General features: G+C 50.6%; 1 protein-coding gene across 4 annotated transcripts in view; it reads right to left on the reverse strand.

Moving 5' to 3' along the window:
* Window positions 1-10732: 10732 nt before the first annotated feature.
* Window positions 10733-21295, reverse strand: part of EVA1A (eva-1 homolog A, regulator of programmed cell death) — a 29184-nt gene continuing 18621 nt past the window's right edge. For all 4 annotated transcript variants that reach the window (XM_020977990.2, XM_078149206.1, XM_020977994.2 and 1 more), the window contains one exon: window positions 10733-17156. In XM_020977990.2, coding sequence (XP_020833649.1) covers window positions 16723-17156 — 434 coding nt within the window. In that variant the 3' untranslated portion in view covers window positions 10733-16722. The remainder of the gene's footprint in view (window positions 17157-21295) is intronic.

Here is a 21295-nt window from a genome sequence, read left to right on the forward strand (position 1 = left end):
GAACACAAGACTTGGAGTCTTCCAGACTGAGTTCAAACCTGAGTTTGAATCCTGCCTCAGACCCTTACTAGATGTGTGGCCCTGGGCAAGTCACTTACCCTCTCTATGACTCAGTTTCCTTATCTGTAAAATAAGGATAATAACATCTACCTCCCAAAGATGTTATGCGGATCAAATGAGTTAACATGTGTAAAGGGCTTTGCAAACCTTAAAGTGCTAAATTATTAAAGTTCTAGCTATTGTTATTGTTATAGTTGAGGTCCTAGGGGATAACTCTGTTGAGGGGAAAACTACTTCCCTAGTGAACACTCCAGCTCTTGAGCCCCATCCAATATTATCTGCACAACTAGCCAATCACAATAGTGACATTTTTAGGTCTTAAACCTGATTATTTACTTAATAAAAAGGCAAAGGAAATTATTTCATAGATACTAATATATTGAATCCAATACATAAAAAATTACAAAACAATATAAATATTTAAAGAAAAAACCACTCTTCTTTCAATGTACTCAATAGCTGTGGTGAAGAGTGGACCCACATTTATAGGAACCTGGCACGGAAACGCATGAGAGGGGAAAACCCACGTGCTCGGCACAGCTCACCATTCTGGGCTGCAAGCTTCCGCGCTTACGATCCATTCTGAAGCACCCACTCCTTCTCTGACTACTGGCCCCTTCCCCTCTTCGGCTGCGGAGAGCCCGGCTCTACCAAAAGGAAGCAGCCTCTTCTAAGGCTTTCCGTCATGAATGTTAGCTCTTCGTGTAAAGAGTGGTTTTCTTTAAGCCAGAGAACGACCTGCCGCCCTCATCACCTGGCTCTCTCTAGCTATTCGCTTACCTAGATGCTTAGCGCAGTCCTAAGCATCACAGCGCCCCAGCTCCTCTCCGCGGGGTACCAAGCCCTCTGCTCTTCTTTCTCAAGGAGGAAAGATTCATCTCTCTCCATCTCTAGGTGGCGCTGACGGGCAATAGCTGTCACAGCAGGTCTCGGCCAATCATGGCAGTTCTCTCCCCCCAATCAGGAATCACTCGGCTGAAGACTTCTCCCCACGACTCCCTGTCACTGCCGGGCCCCGCAGCTGTCTTCACTGCTCCCCAGGGTCCTGTGCTGCCGCTGTCGTCCTTCCCTGGTCATTCGCAGTGACTCACCTTGTACCTAAAGTGTCCCCAGTATCTCCTATCAATTTGGCTGGCCTTCTTCAATCATACGTCGTTCCCCAGATGCCTATATGTTCGCTCCTGTTTCTCTAATAATGCAGATTGGCTGCAGTACCCATCATGCTTCTTAAGGCTGGATCCAACAGTCTATCGATCTCTTTGATTCCCTTCCCTCTCCCTTCCCCTAGTTTTTAACAAGTAAAGGATTTTTACCCGACTTTTTATATCAATTGTTCCCACATAGGCAAGATTAACTCCACACGGTTAGCCAAGGAAAACTCGTCCCATGAACTAACCCTAACCCTAACCCTTTGGAAAGCTGTCTCTTCATACACATATTTTAGCCATTTACTTTAAAACAAAAATCTTTCCCTACCTTTATTAGGTATAAAAATGTGCGCAATAGCAGCAATATCTTGCATTCTTTCACAATAAATATAAATATCCTCCTTTATCCCAAAATACCTCGTCTTACTCTTTTCATCTTTTACTGATCTTCCTTGTATAAGGAGAAGCAATGGGTAAGGAGACAGAAAAGACAGGAGTAGCCATGTTGGGAAGGCATTTCTACCTTCTCCTGGAGGTTTTGCTTGGAGTGGTGGCAAGCTTAGACTTGTGCTTGGGGGAAATCACTTTGGCAGCTGGGTAGAGAATGGATTAGAGTGAGTTATCAGGAAGGAACTTTGTCAATTGGGTTCTCGCCTCTACCAGCTGGCTGCCCCCACCCCTAGCACAGAGGTGATGTCATAGCTTCTATACAAGCACCATTGTCCTAAGAAACAGCTGGACTAGTTCCTTAAAAGGATCGGAAAAACATGCATTCGATGACTGTGTAACAGGGGAACTGTCCACTGGGAATCCCACCTCTAGAGCCTGTGTAATGTGCTCCACTGGTTGCCAGCCCCCAAGGGAGAGGCCGGGGTGCCTGCTTCCAGAAAGAGGTGATGCTCCCTATTTCAGAGAATATGCAGAGACATTTCTGGGCCGCTTACTTCCTGGTGAAGAGGGGCTTTTTTGTTTAGCTACTGAACCAGAACTGAGAGGCGACTTGGTGGCAACTCTTTCCTTCTTGGCCAGGTCAAGGGAGGAAAATGTGCTGCAAACCCCTAGACACCTCTCTTCCAGAATAGGTTTCAGTGACTGGGGTTGGATCAGACTTTAGGGAAGGTGAACTCTTGCCCTAGGGGCTATCTTCTGGGCTGACCTTGCCTTTTATCTGAAGAGTTCCTTAGAGTAGACTTTGCCAGGCCAAGAGAGAGACAAAGCTAGGCAGGGTAGAGTGTTCCTATTATATGAGAGTATAGAATCCAAGACACAGCCTACACATAGTGCAGATTCTGGGTGGCATTTTCTCAATCCCCACAGGGCAGATGCTGTATCTCCCCTCAGGATTCTAGTGGTAAGTGAGGGGTTTGGGAAGAGATCTCAGATTAATATATGCTAACTACATATGATGGGTGGCTTCCATTATCTAGATAACAAAGGGGACTCCCTCTATCAAAAGCAGAATAGCTAGAGTAGCTTGTTGATATTCCACAAGGATCATTCTACCCCTCCAAGGGAAAAGGAACCAAGAAGGGGAAAATCTGTCTTGGAACTCACTCTCACCAATAGAGAGGAACTGTTTGCTGGGGTGGCAAAGATGAGAACCCTGGGGGGAGTCACGGCTCCATCTTAACTCTCTGGTGGAGGAAAGTAGATTTCGAAGAGTTCAGGGGAAGGACAAACACGTTCCCTTGGACTAAAGATCTATGAGGAAGGCCAGCCCAAGGTGGGGAGGGGGGAGCCTCAAGAAGGAATTCTGAAAGGACAAAGTAAGGAAGAAATATGGTAAGTAACTACCTCAAGAGGCCAGTGTGCACACACAGGCTGCTCAGCAGCTCACTCAGAGGTTAAAATAGGAAATGGATTGGCAGAGAGATGGAAAGCAAGGGCAGGTAGCAGGATAAATACCCATGTGTGGTGCATGTCATGAATGCTAGCTTGGCAAAGAAAACCAAAAGGAATAATAGGTTGAGTTTTTAGTAACATAGGGAGAAAGAAGGTCACAGGAGGGAGGAGAGTGCAGCTTACAGCTAATAGAAATATTAACTGGTGATGGGAGGGCCCCCAAAGCTAACAAGGTCAGGAAAGATAGAAAAGCTCCTTTGGGGAGGGGTTGTGGGAAGACAAGCACACAAACCCATTGACAGCAGAACTGTGCACTTATTCAGCCAAAATGTTAAGGAAAATAATTTGGAATTATGCAAGAGAAGCTGCTTGACAAAACTGCTTTGACCCAGAGATCTCATTGCTGAGTCTATACCAGAAGTAGGTAACTGTCAGCTGGAAACAAACCCAAAGTACAGAAATAGCAGCTTTTCTTATACTGTGATAACAAAAAAAAGCTAGACACAAAATGTACCTTCCCAGACCTCTCCGCACTGAGTTGTCTGTGCCCGGCCTCTGGCTCCCTGACCACTCCAACCACATCCCACACCATATCAGGCTTGGTAGGGTTCGCTCTAGGCTTGAATGGGAGAGCAGCCCTTTGTGTCTTAGGTAGACAGAGTCTCAGCACCCAAACCTGCTGAACCTGTTCTTAAACTCATCCAAGACTCTAGCAAATGCCTACAGGTAACAAGGCCCAAGCCCAGTACCCTGGAGAGGTTTTTAATTTCTACAAAGGGCAAAGATCTAGAATTTCTTCTAGATGGTAGCAAGCCCATGGAGGAACATCTCCCCTGTGCACTCATCCTGATTTGTCCTTCAAATAAACAGGAGCTATCCAAAAGGCACAAATAAATTTAATGTAAAGAGAACAGCAAGGCAGCTTCAGAAGACAAGGCCCTATTTATTTATCTGTAGTTGCACCAACAAAAGGTAGCCTCTGATCTCCATGCAAGCCCTGTCAGGCAGAACTGCCTTCAGTCCAAGAAGCCAAGGGATAGACTTGGAGATGGAAGGAGCCTCAGAAGCCAGCTGGTGGAACCTTCCCTCCCTTGGCCAAAACAAAATCTCAGAGGGGAAAGGAGAACCCCCTCCCACTTGTACCCTCACTTCCAGGCAGCCCTTTCTGCTTTGGGAGAACTCTAAATCTCGAGATCTGTCCTAACAACAAGTCCAAATCCAGCTCTCTGCAACAATTCCCATTGCTCCTGGTTCTGGAGCCAAATAGATCCCTCCCCCATATGACAGCACTGACCTGCTTATCAAATCTGAGGACTGCATGCAGCTAGGAGAGGTGGCACTGGAGAATCAGCATCAAAAAAAGCTTTGGATAGGCTAGACCACTGGGCTGACCTTATCTGATGAAATGCAGTGGAGACCAATGTAAAAGTCTTGAGTTTGTCTTGGTCAGAGATTTCCCCATCAACTCTGCACGCTTCTGGAGCAAAAATCATTTGTCTGTCCCTGCAGAGTATGGAGATGCCTACCAGCCCCTTGTTAAGGGGACAAAAGAAAAATCCAATCTCTGGTCTGCCCCAGAATAAATTGGCTGGTTTAGAGCCCCTAGACACCTCTCTTCCAGAATAGGTTTCAGTGACTGGGGTTGGATCAGACTTTAGGGAAGGTGAACTCTTGCCCTAGGGGCTATCTTCTGGGCTGACCTTGCCTTTTATCTGAAGAGTTCCTTAGAGTAGACTTTGCCAGGCCAAGAGAGAGACAAAGCTAGGCAGGGTAGAGTGTTCCTATTATATGAGAGTATAGAATCCAAGACACAACCTACACATAGTGCAGATTCTGGGTGCCATTTTCTCAATCCCCACAGGGCAGATGCTGCATCTCCCCTCAGGATTCTAGTGGTAAGTGAGGGGTTTGGAGTATCTTTCTAATGTCCATGGGCTCCCACTGGTATGCTTGCCCACCAAAGGTTAATAAGGGGTATAAATTAGCCAATTAAGCTTAATTAGCCATTAGCACATCCCCCTAAAAATCCAGACACATTCTCCCCCTGGTACCTACAGAGTCCAGGGGAAAGTGGACTCAAGCTGAGAGATCACATGTGGCAAAGGCATTGATGGAAGTCCTTTCCTACTTCTGTGGAATCTCCATGACTCCCAGGCATGGGGTAGCTTTCTTCTGGGCCCCTTGTAGGGTCTCTTTCTTGGGCGTGTCAAGCAGACACTGCTGCTCAGAAAGATAATGATGAAAAGCCAAGTCATCCCCCCCACCCCCGCCGAAGCTCATGAGATCACTCTAGTCATTGGGCAGAGATGGAGGCTCTCCCACTCCTCCCCACACCAAGAAATGTTCTCTCAGGGGCTTGGCTGGACCTGCTGGCCCCATGAAAATGATGAGCTGATCCCAAACTGACCTAATGTGACTGAATCTCCTCAGTCAATCCCAATGCACTTTCTGAACATTATCACTGCACCTTCCCCAACAGCCTTCACTCCTTCCAAAATGATCAAGGACACTTTTTTTCTTTTTTATTAATTTATTTTGATTTATCAACAATCACTCCCATAAGCTTTTGAGTTTTAAATTTTTCTCCCCCTCCCTCCCACCCCAAGATGGCATGCAATCCAATATGGGCTCTGCATATACATTCCTATTTAACATATTTTCACATTAGTCATGTTGTAAGGAAAAATTAGAACCAATAGGAGGAACCACAAGAAAAAGGAAACAAAACACAACAGAAGGGAAAAAATAGCAAACGGTATCCTTCTATCTGCATTCAAAAGTCCATAGTTCTTTCTTCGGATGTGGATAGCATTTTCTATCATGAGACTTTTGAAGACATCTTAGATCTTTGCATTGCTAAGAAGGGTTAAGTCTATCAAAGTCAGTCATTGCACAATGTGGCTGTTACTGTGTACAACATTCTCCTGGTTCTGCTCACTTCACTCAGCATCAGTCCATGCAAATCTTCCCAGGTTTTTCTGAAGTCTGCCTGCTCATCATTTCTTATAGCACAATAGTATTCCATTACATTCATATACCATAACTTGTTCAGCCATTCCCCAATTGATGGGCATTCCCTCAATTTCCAATTCTTTGCCACCACAAAAAGAGCTGCTATAAATATTTGTGTGTGTGTGTGTGTGTGTCCTTTTCCCATTTGTACGATCTCTTTGGGATGCAGACCTAGAAGTGCTATTGCTGGGTCAAAAGGTATACACATTTTTATAGACCTTTGAGCACAGTTCCAAATTGCTCTCAGAATGGTTGGATCAGGGGCAGCTAGGTGGCACAGTGGATAGAGCACCGGCCCTGAATTCAGGAGTACCCTGAGTTCAAATCCGGCCTCAGACACAAAATACTTACTAGCTGTGTGACCCTGGGCAAGTCACTTAACCCTATTGCCTAGCCCCCCCCAAAAAAAAAACAGAACAGTCGGATCATTTCACACCTCCACCAACAATGCATTAGTTTCCAATTTTCCCACATCTTCTCCAACTTTGATCATTTTCTTGTTTTGTCATGTTGGCCAATCTGATGTGGTACCTCAGAGTTGTTTTGATTTGCAATTCTCTGATCAATAGTGATTTAGAGCATTTTTTCATATGACTATGGATGACTTTAATTTCTTCATCTGAAAACTGCCTGTTCATATCCTTTGACCGTTTATCAATTAGGATATGACTTGTATTCTTATACATTTGACTTGGTTCTCTATATATTTTTTAAATGAGGCCCTTATCAGAGACACTGGTTGTCAAAATTCTTTCCCAGTTTTCTGCTTCCCTCGTAATTCAAGGACATTTTCTAACCTAGTGAAAATGCCTCTAATCAGTAGGTTGATTTAATAAAGCTGCTTTTCAACCCAAGACAACTCTGAGGGACACGATGAAAAATGTTATCCATCCCCAGAGAAAAAACTGATGGTGTCCAAATACAGATTGAAGTACACTTTTTTAAACTTTATTTTTCTTGAATTTTTTTTCTGTTTTCTTTCACAGCATGACTATCATGGATATGTTTTGTATGACAACACATGTATAACCTACATTGAATTGCTTGCCTTCTCAATGAGGGGGTGGGGTGGGGAGGGAGGAAGGGAGAGAATTTTGAACTCAAAGTTTAAAAAAAAAAAAGAATGTTAAGAATTGGTTTTTACATGTAACTGGGGAAAATAAAATAATAAATAAATAAAGTTGTGAGCAGCAAGGTAGAGCAGTGGGTAGAGTACCAGCCCTGGAGTCAGGAGGACCTGAGTTCAAATCCAGTCTCAGACACTTATTAGCATTTTGATCCTGGGGAAGTCACTTAACCCGGATTGCCTCCCCTTCTCCGAAAAAAAAAAAGAGTTACTTTAAGAGGGGAGTGATTGATTGATTCCCTCTGTAATTATTGAGGTAGGGTTATGGAACACCCACATACATCACATATGGAAGTTTTCTCTGATGAGAGCAATAAGCCAACATGACCTTGGAAGGGGCCTCCCAAGGCTGGACCCAGCCCATCTAAGGTCACAGCTTGGGGAGCTAAGGCCACAAGTCATACCTGAATTTTTAAAAATCAACTTACAAGCATTAGAGGAAGCATGACTCAAAAGCCATTTGTCCAAAAAAGGTCTAGGGGTTTAAGTGGACCTCAGGCTCCATATGAGTCAGAAACATGGCCTGGAAACCAAAAGAGCCAGTACCATCCTGGGCTTCATTGACAAAAGCCTAGTATCCAGAAATAAAGAGGTGACAGTCCCTCTTCCTTCTTCCCCTGGTCAGACGCTATTTGGAGAACTGGATTCTGTTCTGGGCACCCCTTCTTAGGAGGCCTGTTGGGAAGCTGGAGTGTGTTTGGAAGAAGGCTGCCAGATAGATGAAAGGCCTCAAGATCATGCCAGATGGGAACTGATTGGTTGGAACTAGATAACGTCTGGCCTGGAGAAGACTCCAAGGAACCACTGAAGGTTGGTCTTCCAGGGAAGGATCTCAGAGGCAGCAGCCACACGGAGATCTGGGGTTGACATGACGAGGCCCTACGTGCTCAAGAGGAATCGGCGTGTCTGGCAGCCCCTCTCTGCAGGCTTTTGAGCGCAGCTCATCCATCAGTCCATCACTGGCATGTACTTGGCCTGTGTGCCCGCTGAGGCCCCTTTGGGCGCTGGGTCTGCCTGGTTGCAGTTCCTCCTCTCTCTCTTATATCTTCTCATCCAAGAATAACGCTCACTGACTGGGGATTTGCCCACTTGAGTGGTAGATGTTCAATGGCCCCCAAATTAATCAACCCACAAGCCTTTCTTAAGTGCCTACCACATGTCAGGTGCCATGCTAGGTGCTGGAGAGACTGAGACAAGAGGAAAGACCTGTATGAGAAGATGCAGACTAAATGTGTAGAATGACAGGAGATCCCCTATGGCTCCTCTGATCTTCCCCAGCCTCTTGGAGGTTGACTGTGGAGGCCCCTGCTCTTGTGTTATAAAACAGAGCTTGGTCCTGGGCAAAAGACATGATGCCCACCTGCTTTGGGTTTGGTGTCTGACCTGGCCTCGGGGGACAGAGATCCAGGGCTGCCCAAGGAACAGATGATCTTTGTCCCCAATCATTCCTGCCATTCAGCACCCCATCAATGGACCCCCAAGGCCAGGGGCCTCTAAGAGGGAAAGCAGGGACAGCAAAGGAGAATCCCACTCCCTCTCTCCCCCAGTCTCTCTTTTCTCTTCTCTCTCTGCCTCTCTCTCTCTCTACTTCTTTCTCTTCTCTTTCTCTATTTCTCTCCCTCCCCTCTCTCTCCCTATCCTCTCTGTCTCTCTTTTCTCTCTGTCTCTGTCTCTCCATTTCTTTCTCTTCTCTCTGTCTCTGTCTCTCAGTTTCTATCCTCCCCTCTCTCTCCCTCTCTTCTCTGTCTCTCTTTTCCTTCTGTCTCTCTCTGTCCCTCTATCTGTCTCTCTCTTTGCCTCTCTCACTGTCTCTCTCTCTCTTCTCTCTGCCTCTCTCCACCTTTCTCTCCTCTCTGTCTCTGTCTCTGTTTCTCTCTATGTGTCTGTCTTTGTCTCTCTCTGTCTCCCACTCTCTCTCTGCCTTTCTCTTCTCTCTGTCTCTCTCTGTTTCTTTCCCTCCCCCCTTCTCTCTCTCTCTTCTCTCTGTTTGTCTCTCTTTGTCTCTCTCAGTCTCTCTCTTCTCTTTGCCTCTCTCCGCCTCTTTCTCTTCCTTCTGTCTCTCTGTCTCTCTGTTTCTCCCTGTGTGTCTGTCTCTCTGTCTCTGTCTCTCACTCTCTGTCTCCCATTCTATCTCTCTGCCTTTCTCTTTTCTCTCTCTCTGTTTCTCTCTCTCCCCTTCTTCTCTGTCTCTCTTTTCTCACTGTCTCTCTTCTCTTCCTGTCTCTCTCTGTCTCTGTCTCTCTTTCTTTCTCTCTTCTTCCCAGTCCATCAGACAAGGTTGCCCATCTGTCTTCTTGCCCTTGGGATTGAGCTTCCACTCAGGCAAGGTCATTTGTATGTGCCGCGGCCCCTAGCTCAGTGCACCTGGAGGGAAAGCAGAAGGTCTGAAAGCCTATAGAGTCATGCTTAACTACTGCCTGGGATGGAGCAGGAGAAGCAGGATTTTCTCAGGGATCAGTGCATTTGCAGAAAAAGACCAGAAACAACTCTGACATATGTTTAAAGACTCAGACTCCACCTTCCTTCCTCGGTTCCCCCTTTTGTTTCTAGGGGTAGACTTTCCTTCCTCCCCCTCCCGGCCAAAGCTGGTCCAGGTGGGGGGTGGGGGAAGAAGGGGGGCAGCCAGAACTCTCTCCTAATAGGGCTTAGCCAGAGCAGGGAGGGGCTGTCAGAATCAACTTCCCGGTTAAAACAATGGCCCGTATTTCTTCAGGTCCCAGGAAACTGGTGATGAGGGGGTTAATCACAACTGCCTGGCTTCAGGAAGAAGGCCTCATTAACCTGCTGGAATTCCATGACCAGAGCCTTCCAGGACCCCCTGGGGAAGGCAGGGAAGAAATTAGGTATTCAAAATCTATGAGAATTCCAGGGGGAAGGGGAGAACTGAGAGGGGAAATCCCAGGAACAGAGAGTGGCAGAGATAGATGCAAAGGCCTCAGAGACTCTCTGACCCAAGAGGAGAAAGGAGGTGGCCATAAAATAGAAAGGACTCACCCAAGGTCACTTGGCTTGCCAAAGTCAGGGCTTGCATACAAACCCTAGTTCAGTGTTCCTTCGGGGCATGGAAGAAGAAGAGGGGAATAAGGAAAGGTGTCTTCCTCGTCAAATCTGGGCTTCATGGGGGTTCTGGTGCCCTTCTTTCCTCTGACCTTGCCCTTTATCACCTCAACCCGACCATGGCAGTAGCTGCTGGGAGCGGGGGTCTGCTTGCCTCTGGCTTCTCCCCACTCCAGGCCATCCCCCAGCCATCAAAGGGATTTTCTTAAAGCTCCATGTCACACACCCCCAACCCCCATTCAATCAACTCCAGTGGGTCCTTATCACTTCCAGGGTCAAAAATAAACCACTCTTTTTTGGCATTCAAAGCCCCTCATGAGCCGGCCCTAACCTGACCTTGAGCCCTCTTCACATTCTGGCTCTCTCTCTCTTCTCCACCCCCCCACTCTACACCCACCCAGCCACTTCTCCTGGAGACCTTTCCTGACCTTTCCCAGCTGCTCACTCCCTTCACCCCAAATCTATTTGTTCCACAACAAACACTCCATTGTTCAGTCAGTCAAGAAGCATTTATTCAGGGCCTACTGTGTGCCAAGCCCTGTGCTAAGCTCTGGGGATGCCAAGAGAAGCCACAACAGACCCCACCCCCCTGGAGCTGGAATGCTAATGAAGGAGGGAGCACCCAAAGAAGGTGGTAGGAAGCTTTCCCCTGGAGCTCAGGTGAGGACAAGGGGCATGCGTCATGCTTGCCCCCAGAGCTCCGGTATCTGCCATCCTCCCTGGGACCCCCAAGCCTTCTCTTCTCCAGGGTAAATGGGCCCACTGTCTTCTGCCAGACCTATGTCCATGACCACAGGAGAGCAAAGGAGAGCACCCGGGACGGTGAAGGGCTTGTCCCAGAGTGGGACAGGCTTCCTTAGGAGGCATTGGCTTTCCCTCCCTGAGACACTCAGCTGGCTCTGGTATAGAGGGGTGCTCGTGCATGGATAGAGTGGGTGTGCTTCAGTCGTTCCAGTCCTGCCTGACTCTTCACGACCCCATCTGGGGTTTTCTTGGCAAAGATGCTGGAGCAGTTTGCCATTTCCTTCTCCAGGTCATTTTACAGATGAGGAGACTGAGGTACATAGGGTAAAGTGACTTGCCTAGGGTCACTCAGCTAGTAAGTATCTGAGGCCAGATTCAAACTCGGGTCTTCCTGATTCCAGGCATGGGGCTGTACCTACCGCACCACCTAGCTACCCCTGTACAGAGTGGACCTAATGCTCTCCATTTCTGCAGTTCTAAAATGCCAGTGGAGTTAGGGCCAGACCCAGGGCTCCTGCCCACTCCTTCTGGCCTGCCCCAGCCTCCAGGCAGGAGCTGGCTGAGCTCTCCATGGTCCAGTTGAATTCAATTCCATTCCGCAAGCTTTGGTTGTGTGCCCTGGACAGCTTTACCTACAAGGTACCTCAACTCAACATGTTCCAAACAGAACTCATCCTTCCTCCCAAACCCATCTCTCCCCATCCGACTGGCCCTACTTCTGGCAGAGGAGGTACTAGGGCCACAGCCTTGATGTCCTCCCCTACTTCCTCCATCCCTTCTCTCCTCTGATGCCCAGGTCAGGCTGGACTGTTGAAGCCTCAAGCCTCAGCATCCTGACCTAACTCTCTGGCCTCCATGCCCTTGCCCTGGCTGTGCCCCCTACCTGGGATTCTGTCCCTTATCACCTCTGCCTCTCTTCCAAGCTCACCTCAAATTGCCCCCTCTTTCAAGAGCCCTTTCCAGATTCCCAAGTGACAGAGCCACCCTTTCTTCCCAACCCCATGTACTGGACTCCAAAGCAGCCCCGAGGAGGGATGCCCAGCCCAGCCTCTGAGGAGAGGCACACACTTAGGATGTGGCCCCCCGTGGCAGGTTGTTATGTCAGCAGGCAGCTTTCTTGCAAAAGTTTGGTTTTTCTTCTTTTTTTCCAGTAGAGAGGGGAGAAGTCGGAGGAAGAGAAAGCCACTGCTATTAATTGAAAATAAAAGTTTTTGAAATCTGTATGGACCTATTTGAGTACACACCCTGTATTTGTGTTTCTGACACAGAGTCGCCCAGTCAAATGAGCATGCCTTCAGGGCTGGGCCTTCTCCCTGGGCCTGTCTGTCCTCAGGACCCAGCATGGTGCCTGGCACAGTGTGAGGGCTTAATGACTGTTTGGGGATGGATTGATCGAGTGTGCCTAAGTTCCAAGCACTGTACTTGGAACTGGGGGGACCCAAAGGCAACCCCTGAACAGTGCCTCATGACGTTCTGCAGAGGATAGACGTGGATTCTGGTGGCCCCAGGTACAAAGTCATTGGAGTCACTCGTGAGGGGCCACAAGAAAGGGCCTACTGAGCCTTGAGGGAGAAATGAGGAGAGCAATCACTCCAGGCATGGGCCAAGGCCAGGTGCAGATAGATGGTGTATGTGGGAATGGCCAGGAGACCATTTGGGAGATCGAATGAGGTCTGGGCCCATGGAGAACTCTGAGGGAGGGGGCAGGCTTCTTGTGAGGCCAGATAGTGGCCAAGGCTGGGGAGGGCATTGCCAGACAGTGGCAGGCATGATGATGTGAGAGAGGGATGCAGAGGGGCGAGCACGGTGGACTTCCAAAACTTCCAGAAGATCCTATGGTGCCGCATCCTGGCTGAGGACACTGTAGACCAAACCCTCTGTAGCAGGGGCCAAATCCCTTCCATCCCTAACACAAGGGTTTCTCCCCCCTCACCTCCCTTGGGCCACCAGACTCAGAAGACTCAAGGGGACTGGACCTCATACCCCAGCACAGACAAGCAGGCTGGTGCTGGATAGCCAGAGGCCCCAGCCCCAACTCTGCCCCCATCAGCCAGGGCCAGAGTTCCCCTCCCTCCTTTCTCCCTCTCTTCATCAGGGGTCAGTCTCACATCAAGGTCACCAACAGTGACAGAGCCCACATTTAGAAAGCCCCTTCTTTGTGAAACGGGAAGCAGCTTACAGATTCGGGCGGGAAAGGGCTGGGGGAGAACTATTCAGTAACCGGAGGACAGCCCTAGAAGCCTGTGTGGGCTACCCTGGGGCCTCGCTGCTGTTTCCAGGGGAAGGTGCCTCCTGATCTCCCACCAATTTCAGGGCCACAGCCTGTTTCTGAGCGGTGGGTGGTCCGGGCAGCTCCTTGCCAACCACAGACCTGCAAGTTAAGGACCAGCCAGCCCCCTCCTCCAGCACAGCAAATGCTAGAGGCCGTCTCGGTGAAAACAGGAAGCAGCTAGCTGGCCAGAGCAAGCCTGGGGACACCAGCCAAGCCTGCCCCACCCCCACCAAGGTGTCAGCCCAGGGAGTCAGAAGGCTCAAAAAGTCCAAGTTAGAGCCAGTTATTTCTAACCAAAAAGTCACAAGAAAAGGCAGGAAGAGAAGTGATTCTTATGAAGTCTGGGGGCCTTGAAGGTCCCTCCAAAATGTGGATTAGATTGGATTGGGGCCAAAGAGAATCTGGGCACAGCCCAGGCCCTCTTCCCCTTAGGCTTTCACATTTACATAGAATATTTGGGGTTTGATGGGATGCTATCAGGGGTCTCCTGGCCATAGCTGTGCCAAGCTCCTGTGCAGTTTGGTTAAGCAGACCCTCTAGGGAAGATTTGCTGGTCCTCCTGCTCCTACATCAGATGCTGCAGAGGAGAAATCAGGTGATGGTAGAAATTGAAAGGAGCATTCTGACATTGGTCAGCAAAGAGTCAGACTGAGAGACTGGAAGGGCAGCAGAAAAGACAAAGTGTTAAGAAGGCAGGCTGTAAATGCCTGAGGTCTTCACCGGCCAGGTGGCTGGGTGTGCACCACACAAAGGCTACAGGCAGTCCCTGAGCTATACACTATATCTGGCAGACCTGCACCTCAGTGGGGAGGAATGATCTGCACTGTAGCTGAAGACTGGCTGATGGCACCAGAGGGCAGGCTGAGAGCTACAGGGGGCAGAGACCAGAGCAACAAGACCAGCTGAACTCAGAGAAGACAGCAGCTCACCCAACGACATCCCCAGAGACACTGGATGCTCTTCCATATCAGAGGGGTGAAGTGCCCCAGGCACACAGGAACCCTGAGCACACACAGCTCATTCTGTCTGTGTGCCTTCCCCCATGCGTCCTGGCCACCTAGGCCCCCTACTCTGATGCTCTTCCCTATGCGCCTGCTTCTGTCACTGGTGGCATGGTAAAGGTGCTAGCAGAGGTCACCCCTATGTGGATGGCAGCTCTCTGTGCTCACTCATTTTGCTCTGCTCTTTGACAAAATGTCTTCTACTTTGACTAAGTGTGCCTTCTGCTTGATTGAGTGTATGTAAACACATCCCTGGGGCTCCTGAGCTGCAGTCTGAGTGGGTCCTGACCTCTCAGATGCAGAGCAGTTTGTAGGAGCCCTTATGGCAGGAGAAAACTGGGTGCTACATACTCTCCACTCTGGCTTGTTCATGTCTGCCTTCAAATGTGACCTTATGAACTGAGCGCAATATTTCTAATGATTTCTGAATTCAATACAAGGCAATCATGATTTATTAGGCACCTACTCTGTGCAAGACAGAGGACAGAAAGACAAAATGACAGTATTTGCCCTCAAGGAGCTTGCACTCTATTGGGGAATATGTCACGTGTATAGAGAGTCAACATAAGGCAGGGTAGAGGCAAAGGAGGGATCAGACAAAATGCTCTTGGAAAATCAGAGAGAGCAGCCACTTTCCTCCCAGGCCAGGTCCAACAGAACAGGGACTGTCAAAACATACCTCATTCTGGACACCAGGACACTTTGCTGCTTCCCTCAGAAAAAGAGATCCTTCTATCCAGGAATCTCTGACCAATAACCCCTCCCACATATAATCCCATTCTACCTTGTGTCCTAGGACTCAGTTTAAGTCTCTGATCTCTCCATTGAACCAAGAGCTCCCTGAGGGCACAAGGCTTTGTAACCCCAAAACTGAGCACAAGGTCCTGCACACAGGTGTTTAATGACACTATTCTGGCTCAGACAGAAATGTCATTGAGAAAGGAGGAGAATATGCTGAAGGAAGTTTAGGGGGTCGCTTGAGAAAGAAGGAGGTACAAGAGGAGGAGGAGGAAGAGGAAGAACAGAAAAAGAAAAGGAAGGGAAAGAAGGCAAGAGGAAAGGGAGAAAGAGGAGAAGACAAGGTGGGAGAGGAAGATGAAGGGGAGGAATAGCCAGAGAAGACTGAGGGAGAGAGAAGCAGGAACATCCCCCCCCCCAAGTATGAGACATTCAGCCAGAGGCCTTTAGCCTGGGGTCACTTCAGTGTAAGAGCTCATCCTTCCACTGAGGGAGGAAGAGGGGTCTCTTTCCCAAGGGGCATTTCTCTGGTTCTCCTCTAGCCCCCTTGGTGAAGGGGGAGACAGGAAAAACAGATCAGATCACTGCTTCCAGGCCAGAGCCCCCATATCCTTCAGATAAATACAAAGCTTTTCTTGGCTGATTTTTTTTTTAATAAAATACATAAAACAATGTAGACTTGTATTTATGGGAAGACCATTGACTGACCAAGACTAAGGCACAGAGGCTGACAGACTGACCAAGAGCGTCCTCACATGTCTGTATTCACATATTTCTCTCCCTCTCCTGCCTGCCTGCCTGTCACTTACACACACACACACACACACACACACACACACACACACACACACACACACACAAACACACACGCCATCGCTTGCATTTAAACCAGAGCTGGGGTTTGCTCTCTGAGGTTACCACTCAACGGCCATGCAGCCCTTCAGGAGAAGTAAGAAACAAGCCCCCAGGGGAGGCCTCCACACCAGAGGCCAAAGTCGCAGAGTCACAGAGGGAGGCTCTCTGGGCAAATCTCTGGGTCCTGAGAGGAAGCCTTCCTGAGAGGCTTCACGGCATCATTCCCCGCTTTCTGCGCCCACCCATCAACCTAACACAGGGCAGCCCCAGGGTTCCCCAGTAGGAGGCTCTCGGGCAGTCTCCTCTGACCAGGGCAGGGGTGTCATTGCGAGGGCTTCCAGGGACCCAGGGCGAGGTGACCTCTACCTTAGATGGCTGCCCATCACCTGCCTGGGCAGAGCAGAGCACTGGCTGGAGTGGGGAGGGAAAGGGGAAGAGACCTGAAGCCAGGACTCCCCACCCCACCCAACCCAGCTTACCCTGAAGTTGAGGTGAGTGGAGGAGGAGAAAGAAGAGAAAGCAGGACGATCAGACCTTTCTCCAGTCCCAGGGCCTGGGAGGTCACCCAGGGAGCAGGGTAGTCTGGGCAGGAACCCTGTGCTGGCCGCCTCCACTGAGGGTAGTGGGTTTCTGCACTGCAGGGCGGTTGGCAGCTCTCAGGGGACGCAAGCTCGTTCCCACCGAGGCCAAGGTTCAGGCTGGGTCTCTGGGGCGGACCGGCCCGCCCCACAGTTTTCGGGCTGCGAGTGCTGTGGACTGTGGCCGGTCAGTTTCAGCTGGATGTCCGAGATGATGGGCGCCCTCTTTTCCCACTCTTCCCCCTTCAGGCCTTGCCCCGCCTCTCATGGCTCCATCCGAGCCCTGCCCTCAGTAGTAGCGGTTCAGGCTGCGGGTGGCCGGGCCGAGGGCCGAGGCCGCTCCGTCGGGCTGCCCGTTCAGCCAGATCTCGCGGATAATGCGCTCCCTCTCCTCCAGCCGCTGCGCCCGCTCCAGCTCCTCGGCCGAAGTGAACACGTTCCTGTGAGGCGGGCGCTCGAAGAGCCAGGGCCTGCGCGTGGAGCCGTCCGAGGAGCCCGAGCAGCCGCCGCCGCTGTCCTCGTCGCTGTCCTCGTCGCTGTCCTCGTCGCTGGCGCTGGCGCTGAGGTCGCCGCTGCGGCTCCGGCGCCCGGCCAGGCCCTTCTTTCCATGGGGCTGCCGGCAGTCAGCGCGGCAGAAGATTGTCAGCACGAGGGCGGCCAGCGTGAGCAACAGCCCCACGCACACGCCGGACACGAAGCACAGGGCGGCCCGTTCGGGGTGCTCTGCAAGAGGAGGAGAGGGCGTCAGAGGGCTGGGACGGTGCACCCGACCCGCACCCAGCTCGGGCAGCCCCGGCCGCTGCCCCTTCCCCGGGTCCCTCAAAACCTAGTATTCGTCTTTGTTCTCCTTCTGTCTGTGCTGCCGATGCTTAAATGTGACCTTGTCCCCACCATTGAACATGAGTTCCTTCCGAATGGGTAATATTTCATGCTTTGGTCTCCTATCTCCAGCGGCCCAGCATCACGCTGCTACCGCCCCACGAGACCTGCCCAAAGTTTCCTGGGCAGGGAGGCTCAGGGTGAGCTTGGGGTTGGGCCGGCCTTCTATCGTTTAAAATGGACCTCCCATGAGATGGGGGGGAGGGTGGGAACGAGAGCAAAGGGCCGCTGCCAGTCGTCCGTCTGTGACTGCTGTCCAAGCAATGCTAGTGCCGGGTGATCCCAGACACCATGACCGCCTTCTGCCCTCCTCCTGCACTCCTGGCTCCCCTCCTCCTCACTCAAACATCACTGGGCTCCAGCAAGAAGGGCTGACCTCCCGATCAGGTTCCCCGATCCTGCCCCTTCAATCTTCTTCCTTTTCTGAATTTTCTGCCTCACCGGAGTTTCCATGATGAGCCCCAAAGTCAAGGGTACAGCCCTTTCTGTGAATCTCTCCAGTCCCTGCTACCTTCTCTAGCTGGTGAGCCCCACCTCCTTCCCTGAACTTAACCAAGAGGACTTTTGAGGGAAGGGACCTAAATCCTAAGCAAGCTCAAAATTGCCCAATGCCACCCATAAGAATATTGTCCTAGGATGCCTCCTGGCCTGATGCAGAAGCCCCCAGCCATGCCACAGCTTCCCTCCTCAGCCTGCTCACACCTGCCAGGCCCTCTCCTTGTATATACATGCCTCACCCCTGGCCCAGAGGCTCCTCAGGCTAACAGGAAAATGTTTCCAGCCTCCCTGCTGAGCCTGTTTCCCCATCTCCCAGATATCTAAAACGCAGAGAGACAGTCAGTATCCACAGCCTGGCCACAGACCTTGCTTACTACAGGAGACCCACGCCTTTGGGCCAGCTGATGCTCTCAGAATGGACGGCAGCAACAGCGTGATTCAGGGAGAAGACTGAAATGGACGGGGTGCTCCAGGCACAAAGGCTTAGGAGAAGAGAGGAGAGGCCTGTTCCAAAGCCTGCAGCCGGCTTGGTGGGGCCCGGAAGAAGGCAGAGCTACTGGGCTCAGATGCGCTGACCACCTGTCTCCTCCTCTCTTTCATGCCTTTTCCAGGGGCCTGCCCATGCAAGCAGATAGCAAAGATTTATGAAGTACCTACAGGGTAATTTTCAGGGAAATTTAGGGGAGGGCTCCGAAGTGGCGTCCTGCATCTGAGGCCCTATCTCTAGACTAGAGAGGAGAGATTTCACCTGAAGCATGAAGGGTTTCAGTGGGTTAAGGACAAGAAGAGTCTGGGGAGAGGATCCACAGCCTGGATTCAGGAAAACTGAGGTTCAGGTCACCCTTTAGCACTCCCCCACCAGGCTGTGTGACTCCAGGCCAGTTCCCTAACCTCTCTGTGCCCTAGGCAAATACTCTAATGGGCAGCCCAGTGTCCATCTGCATTGGCAGAGGGAGCAATCAACCACAAAGGAAGGCTTGTGAGGACACAAAACATTCAGACCAGCAGCGCCGCCCTCCATTTACAGATGTGGACCTGAGTCTCAGACAGGTCCCAAGGAAAGCACTCACAGAGCCAGGTAGTCTGGATGCCTGATTCCAGATGAGGATGGGCTGTGTCTGCCTGGGAGGGGGGGCAGAAGGGGCCCCGCACTCAAGAGGGGGCCAAATGTGGCCTGGGTAGCTCAGGATCAGGACCTCCAATGGACTCTACTCTTGAAGCAGCCCCAGAGGCCTCTGAGGACCAGAGGCAGAGCCCAACACCCACCCGTGAGGGGAGGTGACCGCCGGTGTGCAGGACAGAGCACCCCGGGGCCAGTCCTTCCCCTCACTGGCCTTCTATAAAGGGGTGCCCCTTCACACGAGGCAGCCTCAGAAGCCCTTCCAACTCGAGAGTCTGGTCCTATTTGGGCAGCCCCAAACACATCTTGGCCAGCAATGCAGAGGCTTCATGCAGTGGAAGGGAGCTGAGGGAAAGCCCCTGGCCCGGAAGATCAGGCGGGATTATCTAACAATTCCCCTGGGGTGTCCCAGGGCTGTCCTCTGATGTCCAGGAGGGGCTGGCTTCAGAGCAGTGGGCACAACCCAAACTAACCCTCCCCCCATGCCCCAGGCTGGCTCAGAAGGCCCATCACGCCTGACTCAGTCTCTCCACTAGAGGGCTCTCTGCACCCACTATGCTGGGCCCGGCAGGGCCGGCCTGACGGGAGAAGCCATCATCTGGTGTGTTAGCAGCAGGACCCTATTCACAGAGCCAAGAACCTCAGAGCCACAAGGGCACCCCTGTCCAGCCCCCCTAACGTGATGTCCAACCTGCATCTCTCCAAGCAGCCCCTGCACGAGACGACAGACCAGCTCAAAGAAGTCCAGGGCTTTGCACCCCCTACCCCACCTGGCCACAGCTCTCATGTTGGGCAGGTTTTCCTGACTTGGAGCCTGAATCTGCCTCTTCTCCAAACAGAACAAGTCTGGACCTTCCACAGGACACCCTCTCAGACCCCTGGGCAGCCGTGTCCCACCTGGGACTGGGGGGTCACACTGTCCTCCAGCTTCCTCAGCCCAGGCCCCTGAGCAGGTTGCCCGGTGCTAAAAGGCTGCTTTGTCATCCACCTGGCCATAATTGTAACTGCTCAGTCACAAACTCCCTTCCTTGCCCCTCCCCCACATGGGCTGTCTTCCCAGATGAAAATATAGGCTGCATGAGGGCAGGGAAGGTCTTGGTTTTGTACCCGGCTTCCCAGAACACAGCCCAGCATCTAGGAAGTGCTTAATTGATGATTTTTTCATTCATTCTCAAGTCTTCCTTCTCCTGACTAAATGTGCCCCTTCTTCTACAGATGCTTATGACGCAGCTCAAGGGCTTTCCCCATCCTGGTCACTGTTCTGCTAGTATCAATGTCCTTCTCAAGCCTTAGTGGCCAGAGCCAAGCAAGCACTCCAGGTGTGGTCTGAGCAAAGGCAGAGCACGGAGGGACTCTCACCTCCTTTCTGAGCCCTTGGCCTTCTGAACGCAGCTCAGCCGGGTCACACCTGATGCATCAGTGCACTTACTAAGAGATTAATTATTCAAAAGAAAAAGAAAGAATAATAAGCGTGCAAATGAAATGACTTAGCCCTGAACTAATGAAAACCAGAAATAGAAATGACCAACAACATTGGTGGCAAACGTAATGATTTTATCTAGAGGTTCAACAACCACAAATCAATCACCACAGCAAGAAGCCCAAAGAAGCCCAAAAAGGACCAGAGTCAGGAAACACCTAGCTTCCTGGCCAAACAGGGAGGGCGGCCTTAGGCAACCCCAGGGGAGGCTATGAACTCATCTGTAAAATCTTGCAAAGAGTGATGTGGATTGCTGTGCATCTCATAAAGCACAGAGAAGCGGAAAAAAGCTTGGCAAGATATTCAACGAAGTAAAGCCACTATGTGGAAGGACATTGAAGGGCAAAAATGGGAGAACTAAAAATAAGAAAAATGCAGAAAATTTGCAAAAATCATGGGAACAAACTTTTCTCCCCCAAGGACGGTGGTCCACTTGGACCCTCAAAAGGTCAGATTCAATGATGACGGTGTTGAGGGATGGCTAGAGGATGGCATATAAAGGGCAGGGTAGAGTTCCTGTGGAGAACTTTTGGAAGAACACAGACAAGAGTCTTGCCAGATAGGAAAGCAGAGATGTGCTGTTGAATTGATGAGATTCCAGAGCCCTTGAAGTATTGGGGATCCCCCTGCTGACTCAGAGTGAGCTTGGAAACCACTGACAGTCTGCTCCCTGGTCCTGCCTCCGCCATCTTGGAAATCTTATCATTGTGATTCAAGTATTAAGACTGCATCAAGGGGGCAGCTAGATGGTGCAGTAGATAGAGCTCCCGCCTTGGAGTCAGGAGGACCCGAGTTCAAATTCGACCTCAGACACTTGATACTTACTAGCTAGGTGACCCTGGGCAAGTCATTTAACCCCCATTGCCTCACCAAAAAAAAAAAACA

This window comes from Phascolarctos cinereus, unplaced genomic scaffold (assembly GCF_003287225.1).
Source record: "Phascolarctos cinereus isolate Bilbo 61053 unplaced genomic scaffold, phaCin_HiC Scaffold_2;HRSCAF=192, whole genome shotgun sequence".
Lineage (NCBI taxonomy): Eukaryota > Metazoa > Chordata > Mammalia > Diprotodontia > Phascolarctidae > Phascolarctos > Phascolarctos cinereus.